At 42.1% G+C, this 17915-nt stretch overlaps 2 protein-coding genes across 2 annotated transcripts in view; one reads left to right on the top strand and one right to left on the bottom strand.

The window, feature by feature from the left end:
- Nucleotides 1-17915, bottom strand: part of LOC106597325 (NACHT, LRR and PYD domains-containing protein 12) — a 141546-nt gene that overhangs the window by 74684 nt on the left and 48947 nt on the right. The window lies entirely within an intron of this gene.
- Nucleotides 1-17915, top strand: part of LOC123731704 (NACHT, LRR and PYD domains-containing protein 12) — a 62827-nt gene that overhangs the window by 39551 nt on the left and 5361 nt on the right. The window contains exons 2-18 of the mRNA XM_045711101.1: nucleotides 5395-5561; nucleotides 5667-7557; nucleotides 7641-7814; nucleotides 8094-8267; nucleotides 9002-9175; nucleotides 9255-9428; nucleotides 9976-10149; nucleotides 10789-10835; nucleotides 10972-11521; nucleotides 12662-12801; nucleotides 13412-13449; nucleotides 14010-14074; nucleotides 14204-14418; nucleotides 14607-14866; nucleotides 15024-15152; nucleotides 15253-15385; nucleotides 15471-15500. Coding sequence (XP_045567057.1) covers nucleotides 5395-5561; nucleotides 5667-7557; nucleotides 7641-7814; nucleotides 8094-8267; nucleotides 9002-9175; nucleotides 9255-9428; nucleotides 9976-10149; nucleotides 10789-10835; nucleotides 10972-11521; nucleotides 12662-12801; nucleotides 13412-13449; nucleotides 14010-14074; nucleotides 14204-14418; nucleotides 14607-14866; nucleotides 15024-15152; nucleotides 15253-15385; nucleotides 15471-15500 — 4535 coding nt within the window. The remainder of the gene's footprint in view (nucleotides 1-5394; nucleotides 5562-5666; nucleotides 7558-7640; nucleotides 7815-8093; nucleotides 8268-9001; nucleotides 9176-9254; nucleotides 9429-9975; nucleotides 10150-10788; nucleotides 10836-10971; nucleotides 11522-12661; nucleotides 12802-13411; nucleotides 13450-14009; nucleotides 14075-14203; nucleotides 14419-14606; nucleotides 14867-15023; nucleotides 15153-15252; nucleotides 15386-15470; nucleotides 15501-17915) is intronic.

Below are 17915 nucleotides of genomic sequence, written 5' to 3'. Positions count from 1 at the left end.
TTGTTAAGTTATTACAATACTGATTTCAACTTTCAATAATGATCATTTTAGGCTTCCTTACATTGATGCTGATTCATATTGATCAGCCTAGTCAATATGTATCAATGTTATATTATAGGCTACAGGGCTATGAGGTAGGGTATGGGGTTATATTATAGTCTACAGGGCTATGAGGTAGGGTATGGGGTTATATTATAGTCTACAGGGCTATGAGGTAGGGTATGGGGTTACATTATAGTCTACAGGGTTATGAGGTAGGGTATGGGGTTATATTATAGTCTACAGGGCTATGAGGTAGGGTATGGGGTTATATTATAGTCTACAGGGTTATGAGGTAGGGTATGGGGTTATATTATAGTCTACAGGGCTATGAGGTAGGGTATGGGGTTATATTATAGTCTACAGGGCTGTGAGGTAGGGTATGGGGTTATATTATAGTCTACAGGGTTATATTATAGTCTACAGGGTTATGAGGTAGCGTATGGGCGATTGACTCCACATGATCGTGATTATTGTCTTTGCGCTCTTTCACTTCCCTGAGAAAAACGTGTATCACGTCAACTAGTTTCTTTAAAAAAAAATCCTTCTCGTCAATTCGGCCAAGTAAAAGTGACGTGCAGCAATGGGTATTGAAACTAAATGAAGGAATAATGTGAAACGTTTATGCCGCGTTCACAACAACAGGGAACTCGGAAAAATACGATGTCAACGCTCGAGAAAGAGGGCAGTTCAAATCGATTTTTCTCAGTCGGATTTGGTTTTTTCCGAGTTCCCTGTTTGATGTGAATGCGACATTAGGTTGAGAAACTCAGAAAGGTGGTGATCTGCTTAGCTCACTAGTTACCACAGCCACAAAGTCAGAAGGTCCGCCTACCCGACCAATCAGATGAGGGAGTGTGATGACGCGTAATCTTACCCGACCAATCATATGGTTGCGGGAAACGCTGCGTTCTCCAAATGGTAAATCTCGAGTTCAAGTTCTGAGGACCAAATAACGAAATACATTCAGGAACAAGAATTGGCATCGTCACTAAAATTCATAACATTAGGAAAATACAAAAGTTTTGTCCCAAAAAGTTGTTTTTCTTTTTGTGGATAACTATTATTAAATGATTAGATCACCAGTTGTTTTTTACGCACTACAAAGCCTTGACCAGAATAACGCGCTCTCCCCACTATTTATTGTTTCTGCAGTCAGGATTCACCCTCTTTAGAGAATTATTGTGTCACTTATCTGCAGGTAATCGTTGTTTTGAGCTCAAAAAGCACCTCGTAGCTGTATGTAAACCAGGGAGATAAATGAACGGCTCGTTCACCGATGCAATTCGGTTACCGACGTTCACCAAAACGATCCGTTCAAAAACAACCTTTCGTTACCGAACGACCATCACTAGTTGAAACAGGAAATACTAGTATAAGGAAGTAGAGGAAGTAACGGACGTTATCGTCGGAGAAACATGTTTCAGAGGTTTGTAGCGTTCTTTTACAATGTCATGTAGAAAAGTATTTTTGAGAAGTTAGGTTATCATAAAGAGAGAGATGATTTTAGTTAATACAATATTGATTTAAACTTTCAATAATTATTATTTTAGCCTTATTTACATTGGTGTTGATTCATAGTGATCAGCCTAATCAATAAGATGTGATGTGATATAGGCTACAGGGCTATGAGGTATGGTATTATTGTTATAGGCTACAGGGCTATGAGGAATGGTATTATTGTTATAGGCTACAGGGCTATGAGGTATGGTATTATTGTTATAGGCTACAGGGCTATGAGGTATGGTATTATTGTTATAGGCTACAGGGCTATGAGGTATGGTATTATTGTTATAGGCTACAGGGCTATGAGGTATGGTATTATTGTTATAGGCTACAGGGCTATGAGGTATGGTATTATTGTTATAGGCTACAGGGCTATGAGGTATGGTATTATTGTTATAGGCTACAGGGCTATGAGGTATGGTATTATTGTTATAGGCTACAGGGCTATGAGGTATGGTATTATTGTTATAGGCTACAGGGCTATGAGGTATGGTATTATTGTTATAGGCTACAGGGCTATGAGGTATGGTATTATTGTTATAGGCTACAGGGCTATGAGGTATGGTATTATTGTTATAGGCTACAGGGCTATGAGGTATGGTATTATTGTTATAGGCTACAGGGCTATGAGGTATGGTATTATTGTTATAGGCTACAGGGCTATGAGGTATGGTATTATTGTTATAGGCTACAGGGCTATGAGGTATGGTATTATTGTTATAGGCTACAGGGCTATGAGGTATGGTATTATTGTTATAGGCTACAGGGCTATGAGGTATGGTATTATTGTTATAGGCTACAGGGCTATGAGGTATGGTATTATTGTTATAGGCTACAGGGCTATGAGGAATGGTATTATTGTTATAGGCTACAGGGCTATGAGGTATGGTATTATTGTTATAGGCTACAGGGCTATGAGGTATGGTATTATTGTTATAGGCTACAGGGCTATGAGGTATGGTATTATTGTTATAGGCTACAGGGCTATGAGGTATGGTATTATTGTTATAGGCTACAGGGCTATGAGGTATGGTATTATTGTTATAGGCTACAGGGCTATGAGGTATGGTATTATTGTTATAGGCTACAGGGCTATGAGGTATGGTATTATTGTTATAGGCTACAGGGCTATGAGGTATGGTATTATTGTTATAGGCTACAGGGCTATGAGGTATGGTATTATTGTTATAGGCTACAGGGCTATGAGGTATGGTATTATTGTTATAGGCTACAGGGCTATGAGGTATGGTATTATTGTTATAGGCTACAGGGCTATGAGGTATGGTATTATTGTTATAGGCTACAGGGCTATGAGGTATGGTATTATTGTTATAGGCTACAGGGCTATGAGGTATGGTATTATTGTTATAGGCTACAGGGCTATGAGGTATGGTATTATTGTGGGCATGTGGTTTATTGTTATAGGCTACAGGGCTATGAGGTATTAGTATTGTTATAGGCTACAGGGCTATGAGGTTATTATTGTTATGGCTCGGCTAGAATATGTATAGGCTACAGGGCTATAGTATTATTGTTATAGGCTACAGGGCTAGAGGTATGGTATTATTGTTATAGGCTACAGGCTATGAGTGATTATCGTTATAGGCTACAGGCTGTGACGTTATGAAATATGTGATTGACAGCACATATTTATGTAACTGCTGCAGGCTAAATAACATGTTACAGTTTAAAGCTTTCTTAGACCGTATCCGCAAGTAAATGTGACGTTCAACAATGTGCATATAAACTATTTAAATGCGAGGCTAAATCACATGTTAAGTTTAAAGCTTTCTGGTACAGATCAGGAAGGCGGTTGTCCGTTTGGTGAACTGCAGGTGCGCTCGATATAACGTCACCGGCTGATCTATGCGCATTGTGAACCCCGGGTTGAATCATCAGCACGCCTTTTCTCAGAATATAATCCCGGTGCGCCGGGCGAGATAAAGTGATCGCACCTCAAGTGAACTCAAGCAGTGCATGGGTCTATTCACTAAACCAGGGATGGACAACTGGCGGCCCGGGACCAGTAATAAAACATTGTTTTGGAACTCAGTCTGGGTCTCAACTTACTGTTGACCGTTAGAATAATAGAAAACACAAGGTGCAGTGTGTAAATGTGGTTGTGCATCAGCAGTCACTCTATTAGCCCATGTTAGCTACATGTTTTTACATTGGTAAATTAGTCTAGCGGCTAAACTTGTAGTCAGCATGGTTGAATTACCAACCGGGGTGGGGCCCATTGATCATCAGTTGTCACATTAAAAACTGCTAACATTTGCCTCCACTCTGTGGCAACATGAGTAGAATTATCTGTATAACTGAAAATGTTTTCTTTGAATTGCAGGAAATTAGTTAGAAAATTGCTATATCATTTTCACTACGCCCCCATGGCAACATGTCCCCATGGCAACATGGCAACATGTGCAGGAGAAAGGGGGTTACTGATATACATTTTTATTTATAAATTATTAAATGATTAAAACTAGTAATTAGGTTACCAAATCTGAAACTAAAATGATTAAGAAACTCATTTGAAAAACTAAAACTATAGTAATTGATTCCAAAACAAAAATAAAAACTATCATAAATTATGTTCTGTTATTTTTCCCTTCTATACGTTGTCTGGTAAATGCTGCCAGGAGATGGTGATGTTTCAAATAGGCCTAACTTGTTCATCACTAGTCTCCCTAGACAGACAGGTTGCCTCCCACAATGTACCAATGTTCCTGCATGCAAGCAAAGATTGTCTATTATATTGAGAAGATAGAGACAGAGAGGAAGAGGCGAAGTGAGAGGATTTACTCTGCCCAAAATCTGTCTTTTATTTTATTTCACCTTTATTTAACCAGGTAGGCCAGTTGAGAACAAGTTCTATGAGAGTGTGGAGTTACGTGAGGCTTATTTGATCTAATAGAAGGTTTGTAATGTTTAGACTGTTACAGATGTACTGATATAAGTGGATGGATGTTGCATTCCGGTGTTATGATACTGATGATTTCTCTCCATAGATGGTTTGTTTATGTTTCTACGGTTGTGGTTAGATGGAGTAGAGCTGTAGGTCTACAGCTCCATCTAGAGGTTGAGTTGGGGACAACAGATGTTGACAAATGTCAGCTAATGGGGATCCAAGTCAAATCAAATGAATAACATATTGGACTGTGTATGTTTGAATACAATATGAAGTCTGATTTAACTCTTTGACCTCAGACAGTAAATGTGTTGTTAATGGTTCTTCAACAATGTTCAGAAATATTGACTGTTCTGTTATTTCTTATTGTAGCTGAGTGAGCTGTGACTTACATCTAAAATGAGTCTCTCTGGGGAGAGAGAGGAGACCACTGCCTCTAAAATGAGTCTCTCTGGGGAGAGAGACGAGGAGACCACTGCCTCTAAAACGAGTCTCTCTGGGGGGAGAGAGGAAGAGACCACTGCCTCTAAAATGAGTCTCTCTGGGGAGAGAGAGGAGGAGACCACTGCCTCTAAAATGAGTCTCTCTGGGGAGAGAGAAGAGGAGACCACTGCCTCTAAAACGAGTCTCTCTGGGGAGAGAGAGGAGAGGACCACTGCCTCCAAAATGACTCAAGACACCAGTTCTAAGAGGTAAGAGATGACATGTAAAATATACAGTTCTCTTAAAAATATCAAACTAATGAAAAGTGTTCCCAAATTACATAAAATGTAGGTCTATATCATTCACTTAAAAGGCCAGAAATGGATTTACCAATTGCAGACTGTAGCTTTATAAAGAAACATCAGGATTTATAGATGTTCCATTATACAGTTGTTAAAAGGAAGTAGATGAGGTATTGATGAGATATTGATGAGGTGATCTCTCCCTGTTTTGTTCAGTGTCCAGAAGCCCAGAGCAGAGTCCCCTACAACCAGCCTGCTATCAATGACGAGTGATCAGCCACCTGCTTTCAGCCAGGAATCATTACCAGATGACAATAAGGAAGTGGAGAGTTTGGACAGTGAGGATGCATTAAAGATCACACACAACCTTCTGGACAGAAGAAGTAAGACTGTGTTTCATACAATATTACAAAGAACGGTACAAAAGCCCTTATAAAACACACACACACACATAATTATGAGTCCCAACTCTCATTGTTTTCCTACAGGTCAAACTCTGCTGACAGTCCAACAAGACATTAAGGCTAAACTGAAACACAAGTATCAACACATATCTGAAGGAATTGGACACCATGGAAACCAAAGTCTGTTAAAGGACATCTACACAGAGCTCTACATCACAGAGGGTGGAAGTGGAGGGCTCAAAAATGAACATGAGGTTAGACAGATAGAGATGGCATCCAAGAAACAAACCACACGAGAGACACCAATCAAATGCAACGACATCTTCAAGCCTTTACCTGGACAAGACAAACCTATCAGAACTGTGCTGACAAAAGGAATCGCTGGTGTTGGAAAAACAGTCTCTGTGCAGAAGGTCATCCTTGACTGGGCAGAGGGAAAAGCAAATCAGGACGTTCATTTCATGTTTCCTCTTCCTTTCCGTGATCTGAACCTGAAAAAGGACCAATACAATCTGATGCAACTTCTTTCCCACTACTTCCCAGAGCTGAAAGAAATTGACAGCATTGAAGATGGTGAAACCAAAACTGTTTTCATTTTTGATGGTCTGGATGAGTGTCGACTTCCTCTAGACTTCAAAAACAATGAGAAGTGCTGTGATGTCACGAAGCCAACCTCAGTGGACGTGCTGCTGACAAACCTCATCGAGGGGAATCTGCTTCCCTCTGCTCTCGTCTGGATAACCTCAAGGCCTGCAGCAGCCAATCAGATCCCTCCTGAGTGTGTTGACCAGGTGACAGAGGTACGAGGGTTCAATGATCCACAGAAGGAGGAGTATTTCAGGAAGAAAATTACAGATCAGAATCTGGCCAATGAAATCATCAAACACATGAAGACATCAAGGAGCCTCCACATCATGTGCCACATGCCAGTCTTCTGTTGGATATCAGCCACTGTCCTTGAGATGATACTGAAAGAGGCAGAGAAGGATGAAGTCCCCAAAACTCTGACCCAGATGTACTCACACTTCATACTCATCCAAACCATTGTGAAGAACAGGAAGTACAACAAAGCCACAGAGACAAACCCAAAGGAACTGTCTCAGTCAGACAAAGAGATGATCCTGAAACTGGCAAAGCTGGCTTTCCAACAGCTACAGAAGGGCAACCTGATCTTCTATGAGGATGACCTGAGAGAGTGTGGCGTTGATGTCACAGAGGCATCAGAGTACTCAGCATTGTGTACAGAGATCTTTAAAGAAGAATCTGGGCTGTACCAAGAGAAGGTCTACAGCTTTGTGCATCTGAGCATTCAGGAGTTTCTAGCAGCAGTGCATGCTTTAGAATCATGTCTGGACAAGAAGGAAAATGTTTTCCCCCCCAAAGCAGTCACTAGTGATGATGATGAGGAGGAGGAGATTGATGATAAGCAGGACGAGGAGGAGGAGAACAATGACGAAGATGAGGATGATGATGACTACAATGATGAAGAGGAGTCAATCCAGTTGTCTGACTTACACGAGAGCGCGGTGGAGCAGGCCTTGACGAGTCAGAATGGACACCTGGACCTGTTCCTCCGCTTCCTTCTGGGTCTCTCACTGGAGTCCAATCAGAATCTGTTACGAGGCCTTCTGACACAGACAGGAAGTACAACACAGAGCAATGAGGAAACAGTTGAGAGAACAGTCAGGTACCTTTCAGACAAGATCGAGGAGGAATCCTCACCAGAAAGGATCATCAACTTGTTCCACTGTCTGAATGAACTTGGTGCCAACTCTCTAGTTGAAGACATGCAGACCTCCCTGCGATCAGGAACTCTTTCAGAAACAGAGCTAAAACCTGACCAATGTTCAGCCCTGGCCTACCTGTTACTGATGTCAGAGGAGGTGCTGGAGGAGTTTGACCTGAAGCCATACAACACAACAAAGGAAGGTTATCAGAGGTTGCTGCCGGTAGTGAAAACCTGCAAGAGAGCACTGTAAGTTATGTTATTGAGTTCATGTTTACAGTATCATTATAATGAAGGATTTGTATATCTAACAGATTATCTACTCTCTCTAGACTGGATCACTGTAAACTCACATATGAATCCTGTGAGACTCTGGCCTCAGCTCTGCAGACACCAAACTCCCCCCTGAGAGAACTGGACCTCAGCTACAATGACCTGAGAGACAGAGGAGTGGAGCTGCTCTGTGTTGGACTAACCAGTCCACTCTGCAACATACAGACACTAGTGTGAGTTAAATATCTTCAGTATCCACTGTCTTTATAGTGTTTATATATTTGTAGTAATTATGTGTTATTATGTTTTTAACATTATTTGAACATCTTGTTAAATATACAGAAACAAACATACGATGTGATAAATATATGAAACTAAGGTTAAATATCTTGAGTGAGTTAGTATGTTTTTAACATAGTCTAGTCATGTCCTTCTGTTATTGTCTTAATGCATCTCATTATTCTTAAAGCTTTGCATATTTAACAGTGTATCGACATATCTCCTCTCTCCAGACTAGCTGGCTGTAAAATCACATATGAATCCTGTGAGACTTTGGCCTCAGCTCTGCAGACACCAAACTCCCCCCTGAGAGAACTGGACCTCAGCTACAATGACCTGGGAGACAGAGGAGTGGAGCTGCTCTGTGTTGGACTAACCAGTCCACTCTGCAACATACAGACACTAGTGTGAGTTAAATATCTTCAGTATCCACTGTCTTTATAGTGTTTATATATTTGTAGTTATTATGTTAACATTATTTTAAAATCTTGGTAAATATGCATAAACATTCATCAAATGTGATAAATATATCAAACTAAGGTTAAATATATTGAGTGACTTAGTTTGTGTTTTTAGTAAAATATATAAACTATTGGGACCAAGACTTAAAAAGAACTGATATTGGTCACAAGATGGAGGGAATGTTGGAACATAACTAACAAAATTAAAATTAGAAAAAATATATGATTAATCCAGTATAAACTAATGTATAGAGTTTATTACACGAGACAAAATTAACAAATTGTACAGCACAACGACAGTCATGTCTTAAGTGTAAAACTAACAATGAGTCAATAATTCATGCTTTCTGGGAATGCTATAATTCCAAAAGTTATGGGTGGAGTTATAAGTTGTCTGTCAGAAGTATTACAATGTAAACACACTTTTAATCCGTCTGTCTGCATATTTCATGACATGGCATATGGGAGTGTAGAGAGAGACCCAATGAGCTGGACGATTCTCTTCTCGTCACTCATCTTGTAAAAACATATACTACAAATATATGAAAATATGAAAATGGTTGTAAAAAGTTAACATTGGTTAATAATGTGTCCTTCTGTTATTGTCTTAATGCATCTCATTATTCTTAATGTTTTGCATATTTAACAGTGTATCAACATACTGTATCTCCTCTCTCCAGACTAGCTGAATGTAACCTCACATATGAATCCTGTGAGACTCTGACCTCAGCTCTGCAGACACCAAACTCCCCCCTGAGAGAACTGGACCTCAGCTACAATGACCTGGGAGACAGAGGAGTGGAGCTGCTCTGTGTTGGACTAACCAGTCCACTCTGCAACATACAGACACTAGTGTGAGTTAAATATCTTCAGTATGAGTTATTATGTGGATGTTTTAAACATGTGTTAACCATGTGCTCTTCTGCCCTCTAGTCTAGGTCAGTGTGGTCTGACAGAGGGTTGCTGTTCAGATCTGGCCTCAGTCCTGAGTTCACCCAACTCACAACTGAAACAACTGGAGCTGAGAGACAATGACCTGCAGGACTCAGGAGTTACACTGCTGTCTGCTGGACTGGAGGATCCAGACTGTAGACTACACACACTGGGGTAAGTACAGCTGTTTCAGTCAGGTCTGTACTGAGCTGAGTTACACTGCTGTCTGCTGGACTGGAGGATCCAGACTGTAAACTACACACACTGGGGTAAGTACAGCTGTTTCAGTCAGGTCTGTACTGAGCTGAGTTACACTGCTGTCTGCTGGACTGGAGGATCCAGACTGTAAACTACACACACTGGGGTAAGTACAGCTGTTTCAGTCAGGTCTGTACTGAGCTGAGTTACACTGCTGTCTGCTGGACTGGAGGATCCAGACTTTAAACTACACACACTGGGGTAAGTACAGCTGTTTCAGTCAGGTCTGTACTGAGCTGAGTTACACTGCTGTCTGCTGGACTGGAGGATCCAGACTTTAAACTACACACACTGGGGTAAGTACAGCTGTTTCAGTAGGTCGGTACTGAGCTTAGTAAAACAAATACTCTGAAAATCTAATGTTTCATCACAATGTTTGTGTCATGGACAAATGTATGGGTGTCCTACAAGATGATTGACACCAGTACACCAACCTAGACAGCTGTTGTGTGTCTCTCTGTAGGCTGTCTGGCTGTCTGGTCACAGAGGAGGGCGGTGCTGCTCTGTCTTCAGCTCTGAGGTCAAACCCCTCCCACCTGAAAGAGCTGGACCTGAGCTACAATCACCCAGGAGACTCTGCAGGGGGACTGCTTTCAGCTGCTCTGGTGGATCCCACATATAAACTGATGAAGCTGAAGTAAGTCAGAATAGATGTCCTAATAGTGTGAGCAGTGGTTGTGTCATATGTAGTGTAGTAGGTTCAGTAACATGAGGACATGATGGTAGAATTAAGGGGAAGTTTACTCAGCAGACTGAGCACTCCAACACAGCATACATCATCACCACATGAATACTCTTCTTCTGCATCTCTGATATCCTGTTGGAATTGTTCTCCGTTCTGTATGCAGTAGGTAGGATAGAATACCTGTATGTCTCTAGTAATGAATTGTATTCCGTTCTGTATGCAGTATGTAGGATAGAATACCTGTATGTCTCTAGTAATGAATTGTACTCTGTTCTGTATGCAGTAGGTAGGATAGAATACCTGTATGTCTCTGGTAATGAATTGTACTCCGTTCTGTATGCAGTAGGTAGGATAGAATACCTGTATGTCTCTAGTAATGAATTTTACTCTGTTCTGTATGCAGTAGGTAGGATAGAATACCTGTATGTCTCTAGTAATGAATTGTACTCTGTTCTGTATGCAGTAGGTAGGATAGAATACCTGTATGTCTCTAGTAATGAATTTGGATAGTGCACCAGAACACAACAATATGGTTTAAATGTTGACTGATTAATTAGGTCTTTGTCAGTCAATAACCTGTTTCTCCTACAGTGTGGATCATGGTGGCGATTGCAGGCTGAAATCAGGGCTGAGGAAATGTAAGTCTCTTCAATCCTAATTAACTGAATATTCCGAACTATAGTAACATAGTAACTATTCAATACTTTTTCTGTAACTACAAAACAACATTTTATATGAAGATGTGGTTTGATTAAACTCTCCTTTTGTCTACAGATGCCTGTTATCTCACCCCGGACCCAAATACAGCACACCCAAACCTGATACTGTCTGAGGGGAACAGGAAGGTGACACGGGTGAAAGAGATGCAGCATTATGAAGACCATCCAGACAGATTTGACTGTCATCCCCAAGTTCTCTGCAGAGAAGGCTTATCTGGATCTCGTTATTACTGGGAGGTGGAGAGGGATGGTTACTGGGCTGACATTGGTGTGGTGTACAAGGGAATGAAGAGAAAGGGAAGGGAGGATGACAGTTGGATTGGAGCCAATAGGAAGTCCTGGTGTTTAGTCTGCTCTGATGGCCTCTACTCATTTTTCCATGTTGGAGTCAGCAGAATCATCTCTGGTCCTGTTTCTAACAGAGTTGGTGTGTATCTGGACTGGCCAGCTGGTACTTTGTCCTTCTATAGTGTGTCCTCCTCTGGTACACTGACACACCTTCACACAGAACACACCACATTCACTGAACCCCTCTATCCTGGGTTTGGGGTTTACTACTCCTCCTCAGTGACCCTGTGTCAGATAGATGACCAACACATTCAGAGGTGAGTCATAGCAATGTTTTATCATTTGTTTCATCATTTCTATAATTACATTAGTAGTGGTGTGTTTTAATGTGTTCTGTTGGACCTACAGACAGTTAGATTAGTAGCAGTGGTGTGTTTTAATGTGTTCTGTTGGACCTACAGACAGTTAGATTAGTAGCAGTGGTGTGTTTTAATGTGTTCTGTTGGACCTACAGACAGTTAGATTAGTAGTAGTGGTGTGTTTTAATGTGTTCTGTTGGACCTACAGACAGTTAGATTAGTAGTAGTGGTGTGTTTTAATGTGTTCTGTTGGACCTACAGACAGTTAGATTAGTAGTAGTGGTGTGTTTTAATGTGTTAGTAGATTCCTGTCCTCTATTTAATTTCAGTCTGTTAAATAGAACAGCCTCTCTGTAATGTCATTCTCTCTCTAACCACTAGAGGGCATCAGAACCTGTTAAATAGAACAGCCTCTCTGTAATGTCATTCTCTCTCTAACCACTAGAGGGCATCAAAACCTGTTAAATAGAACAGCCTCTCTGTAATGTCATTCTCTCTCTAACCACTAGAGGGCATCAGAACCTGTTGAATAGAACAGCCTCTCTGTAATGTCATTCTCTCTCTAACCACTAGAGGGCATCAGAACCTGTTGAATAGAACAGCCTCTCTGTAATGTCATTCTCTCTCTAACCACTAGAGGGAATCAGAACCTGTTAAATAGAACAGCCTCTCTGTAATGTCATTCTCTCTCTAATCACTAGAGGGCATCAGAACCTGTTAAATAGAACAGCCTCTCTGTAATGTCATTCTCTCTGTAACCACTAGAGGGCATCAGAACCTGTTAAATAGAACAGCCTCTCTGTAATGTCATTCTCTCTCTAATCACTACCTGGGGGTATGTAACTCATGATAACTGGTGACTTCACATCTCTAAGGGCTTTCCTCAACATATGCAATGTCTTCATTAGTATTGCCTCTATGAAAGTTGACATAGTGGGTTATGTCACATTTAGGCAATGCGCCCTACGTAGGGAGTTGTTCTCTCACCGCTTATAAACTTGTTGTATGTCTTATGAAGACTGTATGTATGCTATATAAAGCCTTTATAAGTTGTATTTAGTTTAATCACAGTCTATCCTTCTGCTTTACCAACACCAGAGACCATGGTGGAGAGAGTTGTATCAATCCTGGACCTGAGGACACCAGAGACCATGGTGGAGAGAGTTGGATCAAGCCTGGACCTGAGGACACCAGAGACCATGGTGGAGAGAGTTGTATCAAGCCTGGACCTGAGAAATGTGAGTGTTAACTGATAATTGTTTTTAAATCAAAATTGTTTTAAGCGTTCATTGTAGTTGAGTCCCAGGCAAGGAACACAATCATGATCTATTTGGTCAAAACAAACTTAAAGGTAGAGTCAGCAATATGACGTAGATGCACAAAGTAAACAGCATAGTGGGTCAATTTCTACAACAACTAAGAGCATTGTAGCACAAGGCTAAAGTTCTCTGCTGTTTTGGTCCCGTGACTAACACTCTGTTAGAGAGTGAAGAGAACCCTTGCACATGGGCAGATACTGTGTGAGAGAGAAGTCAGGCATCTTGCTCATCACAATATCTGTGGTGCTGCTCGTACATCATCATTTATCTGACTCTACCTTTAAGCTCTCATCCTAGAATCTACCAGAAATCAGACCCCAACATCTACAAAACATGGACCAGAACGATGTTGTTTCCTGCTTCCACAAACATTAATTAATATAACACTAATGTCAGATTATGGTATGCTAATGAGTGTACATTCTGAGACTGTTGATCACTTATATTAATTTTTATTAAGTCTATTTAATAATTATTAATTCATTATTCCATGAGATTGTCCATTTTAAATAACTACTTTTGGCTTCAGGGATTCCTCAGAGCTGTAAGACTTGTGACCATGTTGAGGTAAGTCATAATGTCAATTCTTACTTTTACATACCTGCAGGAGTCAGGCACAGTCTCAAAGCCAGATGTGTACTGACCAACCATTCATACTGGGATATAGACAGTCCTGTGTTCTGCTTTAGTAATATAAACACAGTCTCAAAGCCAGGTGTGTGCTGACCAACCATTCATACTGGGATATAGACAGTCCTGTGTTCTGCTTTAGTAATATAAACACAGTCTCAAAGCCAGGTGTGTACTGACCAACCATTCATACTGGGATATAGACAGTCCTGTGTTCTGCTTGTAGTCATGAATGGTTTTAGCTGTTGTCATATTTTGCCATTAGACAGTTTCATTGATAAATCCCCAGCATTCCATGTAACATTGAATAAATGCATTAGATTAGTAACTTTGGTTAGTGGGCCAGTTTCCCAGACACAGATTAAGTCTAGTCCTGGACCTTATAGAACTTTCTATTGAAACTTCCATTGAGCATGCTTTTTAGTCCAGCAATAGACTCAATCTGTGTCCAGGAAACAGGCCCCATATGTATTACTGACATGCTTGTCCTTGTTCAGGACTCCACACACTGGCTTCAGATTGAACCCTTGACTTCCACTGTCCAGGGAGTGACAATGTTCAGGTAAAATAACAACTTTTAACATTTCATTCCACCTGCTAGTGTATTTCCCCATTACCTTTGGGAATAGTCTTATCCAACCTCTCCATTTGACCATTGACCCTCTCTACCATATCTTGTTGTTGCCCTCAGTCACAGGACACCCAAAGGGAGTTATGAGTGCACAGTGTCTGGGCTCCGCTGGCTGTGTGAGAGAGATGTCATTCTGAAGTATCACTTCAGGAACTGGGAACCCTACAGTCACCTTCTGAAAGACATGCAGTACACACAAGGTGGTCCATTGCTGGACATCACTATGGAGTTAGGTGAACTGGAGGAAGTTCATCTGCCACACTTTGTCTGTTTAGGTAAAACCATATAGAAATAGTATTCAGAAAGACATTTCCATGTAACTGAGTTTCACTTCCTGAATGAATGAATTAACTGTTCTGGGAGTTTGAGTTTACTGTGATCTGGTACTGCATATTCTTTGTGTTTTAGTTGGATGAATAACACAATATTTGTCTTTCTGTCTCCTTTTTATTGTGTTGTTCAGGGACCAACCCTTCCCTGAGGAATGAGATGAAGATTCTTCATGTAGAGGAACATGGAGTGTCTTTAGAGGAAGTGCATGAGGTCACCAGATTCCATGCTAAGATTCTCCATCCCAAATTCTCAGCTATCTCTGTTATACTGAGATATATATTTTCTTGGAACTTAGATGTCCACTGTGAGCTGATGCTCTATCTGACAGTGAAAAAGCAAACACTAATTCCACGCCTATACCTGTTCCCCAGTAACCCCGGCCAAATGCAGGTGAGGTATCATTATTATAGAGATGACCTTAACTAACCAGTGGTGCAGTTTATGTTGACACTCATTAAATGAAGATAAGTGTGTTGCTAGTTTTCTGAATAATGTTTGAATTAGACTATACATTGACTGGCTGTGTATTCCATGCCTCATTTCACAGGCTGTGGAACAACAGGAATCAAAGTTTCAAGGGTCTTCAAGGATTCTCATCTCCAGACCAGAGCAGTCCTTCAAACTGAATAGTTCCTTCAGACTGAACATTCCCTGTTCTACCTCCATCAATCCACAGGTACAGTTTCAGTAGACTAAGAACATGAATCTGACATTTAAGTCACATTTCTATGCATTGATCTCTCTCTCTCTCTCTAAATCTCTCTCTCTCCCTCCAGAGGATTCATCTCATACATAGAGACACCACACCAAGCTTTTTCAGGGTGGTTGTGAAAATGACAGGGATTGACATTGAGATGGAGTTATTCAGTGATGATGAGAGGACAGTATGGAAAGAAATTGTATCACGAGGTAGGAGCACATGTCAATCATCACTTTGTACTTTTGTACCAGATGCTATTTATAGTGATATAACCTCATGTTGTTTATCTTTCAGATGAGTTCATCACTGACACCCATTCAACAAGTAAGTAAACATGAGAGTTTACTGTGCATTAGGAAAGTATTCAGACCCCTTGACTTTTCCACATTTTCTTACATTACAGCCTTGTTCTAAAATGGATTCAGTTGTTTTTTTCCTCATCAATGTACACCCAATACCCCATAATGACATCACAATACCCCATAATGACATCACAACACCCCATAATGACAAAGCAAAAACAGGTTTATTAAAAATAAAATATCACATTTACATAAGTATTCATACCCTTTACTCAGTACTTTGTTGAATCACCTTTAGCAGAAATTACAGCCTAGAATCTTCTTGGGTATTGTAACGGTTTTGACTTGAGGTTATCGTTTATAGGGGTGCCAGGTAGGTTGTGCCTACCAGAGGAAATATTGGTTTCTCCTTTTGGTTTGGGAGGGAATGAGTCCCATCTGGTCCGTCAAGTCTACACCAATACAAAGGACTCATGTAAAAGTCAGGATGGAAATACACTTTTCATAAACCCTTAAAACATTGGAAAGAACCTCAAAAACAACTATTCTTTTGCGTGGGTTGTATCAACAACAAATGATCACACACACACACACAACAATATAACAACGATGAGCTTTGAGCTCTGGTTCCTCCAGAAATGTCCTGTACCTCGGGCCTAAAGAGAGTCCAGCCCGGTAAACAAGTTCAGGGAACTCAAGTGACCTTAGTCACGCAATGTTTGTCCGTTCATACCAGTGTAGCGTAAACCCAGTGTCAATCATACTGTAGCGACCCGCACAGACAGTTGTGGGTTATGTGTTAGGCTATTAGTGGGTTGTGTCGTACTTACCAGTGTTCGCGGGGTCATGTTCAGCAGGTTTGGAGCTGCGGAGTCCATCCACAGCGACCAAGGCAGAAACTTTGAGTCCCGTGTGTTCGCCACCATGTGTGAGAGGCTGGGTATGCACAAGACCCGCACTACTCTTCTCCATCCTCAAAGTGATGGTCTTGTGGAGCGCTTCAACAAAACGCTTGGACAGCAGCTGGCCATCGTCTCTGCCAAACACCAGCGTGACTGGGACAAGCACCTGCCTATGGTCCTCATGGCATGCCGTTCCGCTGTCCAAGACTCCACCTCCTGCACGCCTGCCCTCCTCATGCTGGGGAGAGAGATCCGCACCCCTGCGGAGATGGCGTTTGGTCGTCCCCTGGATAGCCCTCATGTTCCCCCGGGGCCGGAGTATGCCCGGAGACTCCAGGACCGCCTGGAGACAGCCCACAACTTCGCCAGAGAGCAGCTGGTGAATGCAGGTGTGAGGCAGAAGAGGAAGTATGACGTGCACACCCGAGGAAGGCACTTTGTGGCTGGGGAGCTGGTCTGGGTCTACAGCCCCCTAAGGAAAAAAGGCAGATGCCCCAAGTTGGACAGTCACTGGGTGGGGCCCTGCAGCATCCTGGAGAGGGTAGGGGAGGTTGTGTACCGGGTGCAGCTTCCTTCCAGGGGGAGAAAGGTGGCACTGCACCGGGACAGGTTAGCCCCATACAGAAGGGCCGCTTCTCCCCAAACCCCAGGGACCCCCACAATTCCCCTCTCTGGCAAGGACATTCTCCAGGCACCCACCCCCAGGGGCCGTCGACAAGGCTCCAGACGGCCCACTCCCCCTGTCTCCCTCCCTGTGTCACCGCGTGGTTCCCCGGTGCCACGGACTGTATTCCCCGTTCCCGCTTCCTTGTCCCCCATATCCCTTCCTTCATCCCCTGGGTCCCAGAGGGGCAGCCCCCTGCCACGGATGGAGCCCCCTGTTTCACATCTGGACACTCTGCGACCATCACGGCCACGCAGGCAAAGGAGACCTCCGGGTCGCTTCAGAGACTTTGTTTGTTCCCTCGGGGACGAGGGACTTTGTGGTGGGGGGGGCTGTGTAGCGACCCGCACAGACAGTTGTGGGTTATGTGTTAGGCTATTAGTGGGTTGTGTCGTACTTACCAGTGTTCGCGGGGTCATGCCAATCAACCTGCTATCTGCCAATCACGGATTGCCTGGAATGTTCGGATACCGGGCAGCCTGGTGGTTGGCGGAGTGGCGTGAAGGGGGGTTGGGCAGGGGGATGGAGCATTGGAAGTTAAGACCGGGTTTAGCCATTGTTCTCTCTCTTACGTCTGGGCTTCACAAGAGAAGGTCACGGTTCGTTTTGTAGTGTACCTTTCATTTATTTGGCATGGGCTACGGCCAAACAGTAGCCTGTGTTAAGTTGTGTTAATAAACCGTCCATTCGTGAACTCCATCCTCTGTCTGGACAATTGTTCCTTCATGATCTTGTCAGGTCATTACAATACAATCAAAATAACAAATATTTTACCACACAACTATAAAGCGTATCACATCTTAATAAGTCCTCAACTACAACTAACTACATAAATCATCACGGTATACATCACACCAAAACAAATGAAATG

This window comes from Salmo salar, unplaced genomic scaffold, assembly GCF_905237065.1.
Source record: "Salmo salar unplaced genomic scaffold, Ssal_v3.1, whole genome shotgun sequence".
Lineage (NCBI taxonomy): Eukaryota > Metazoa > Chordata > Actinopteri > Salmoniformes > Salmonidae > Salmo > Salmo salar.
This window is presented reverse-complemented; position numbering and strand designations above follow the sequence as displayed.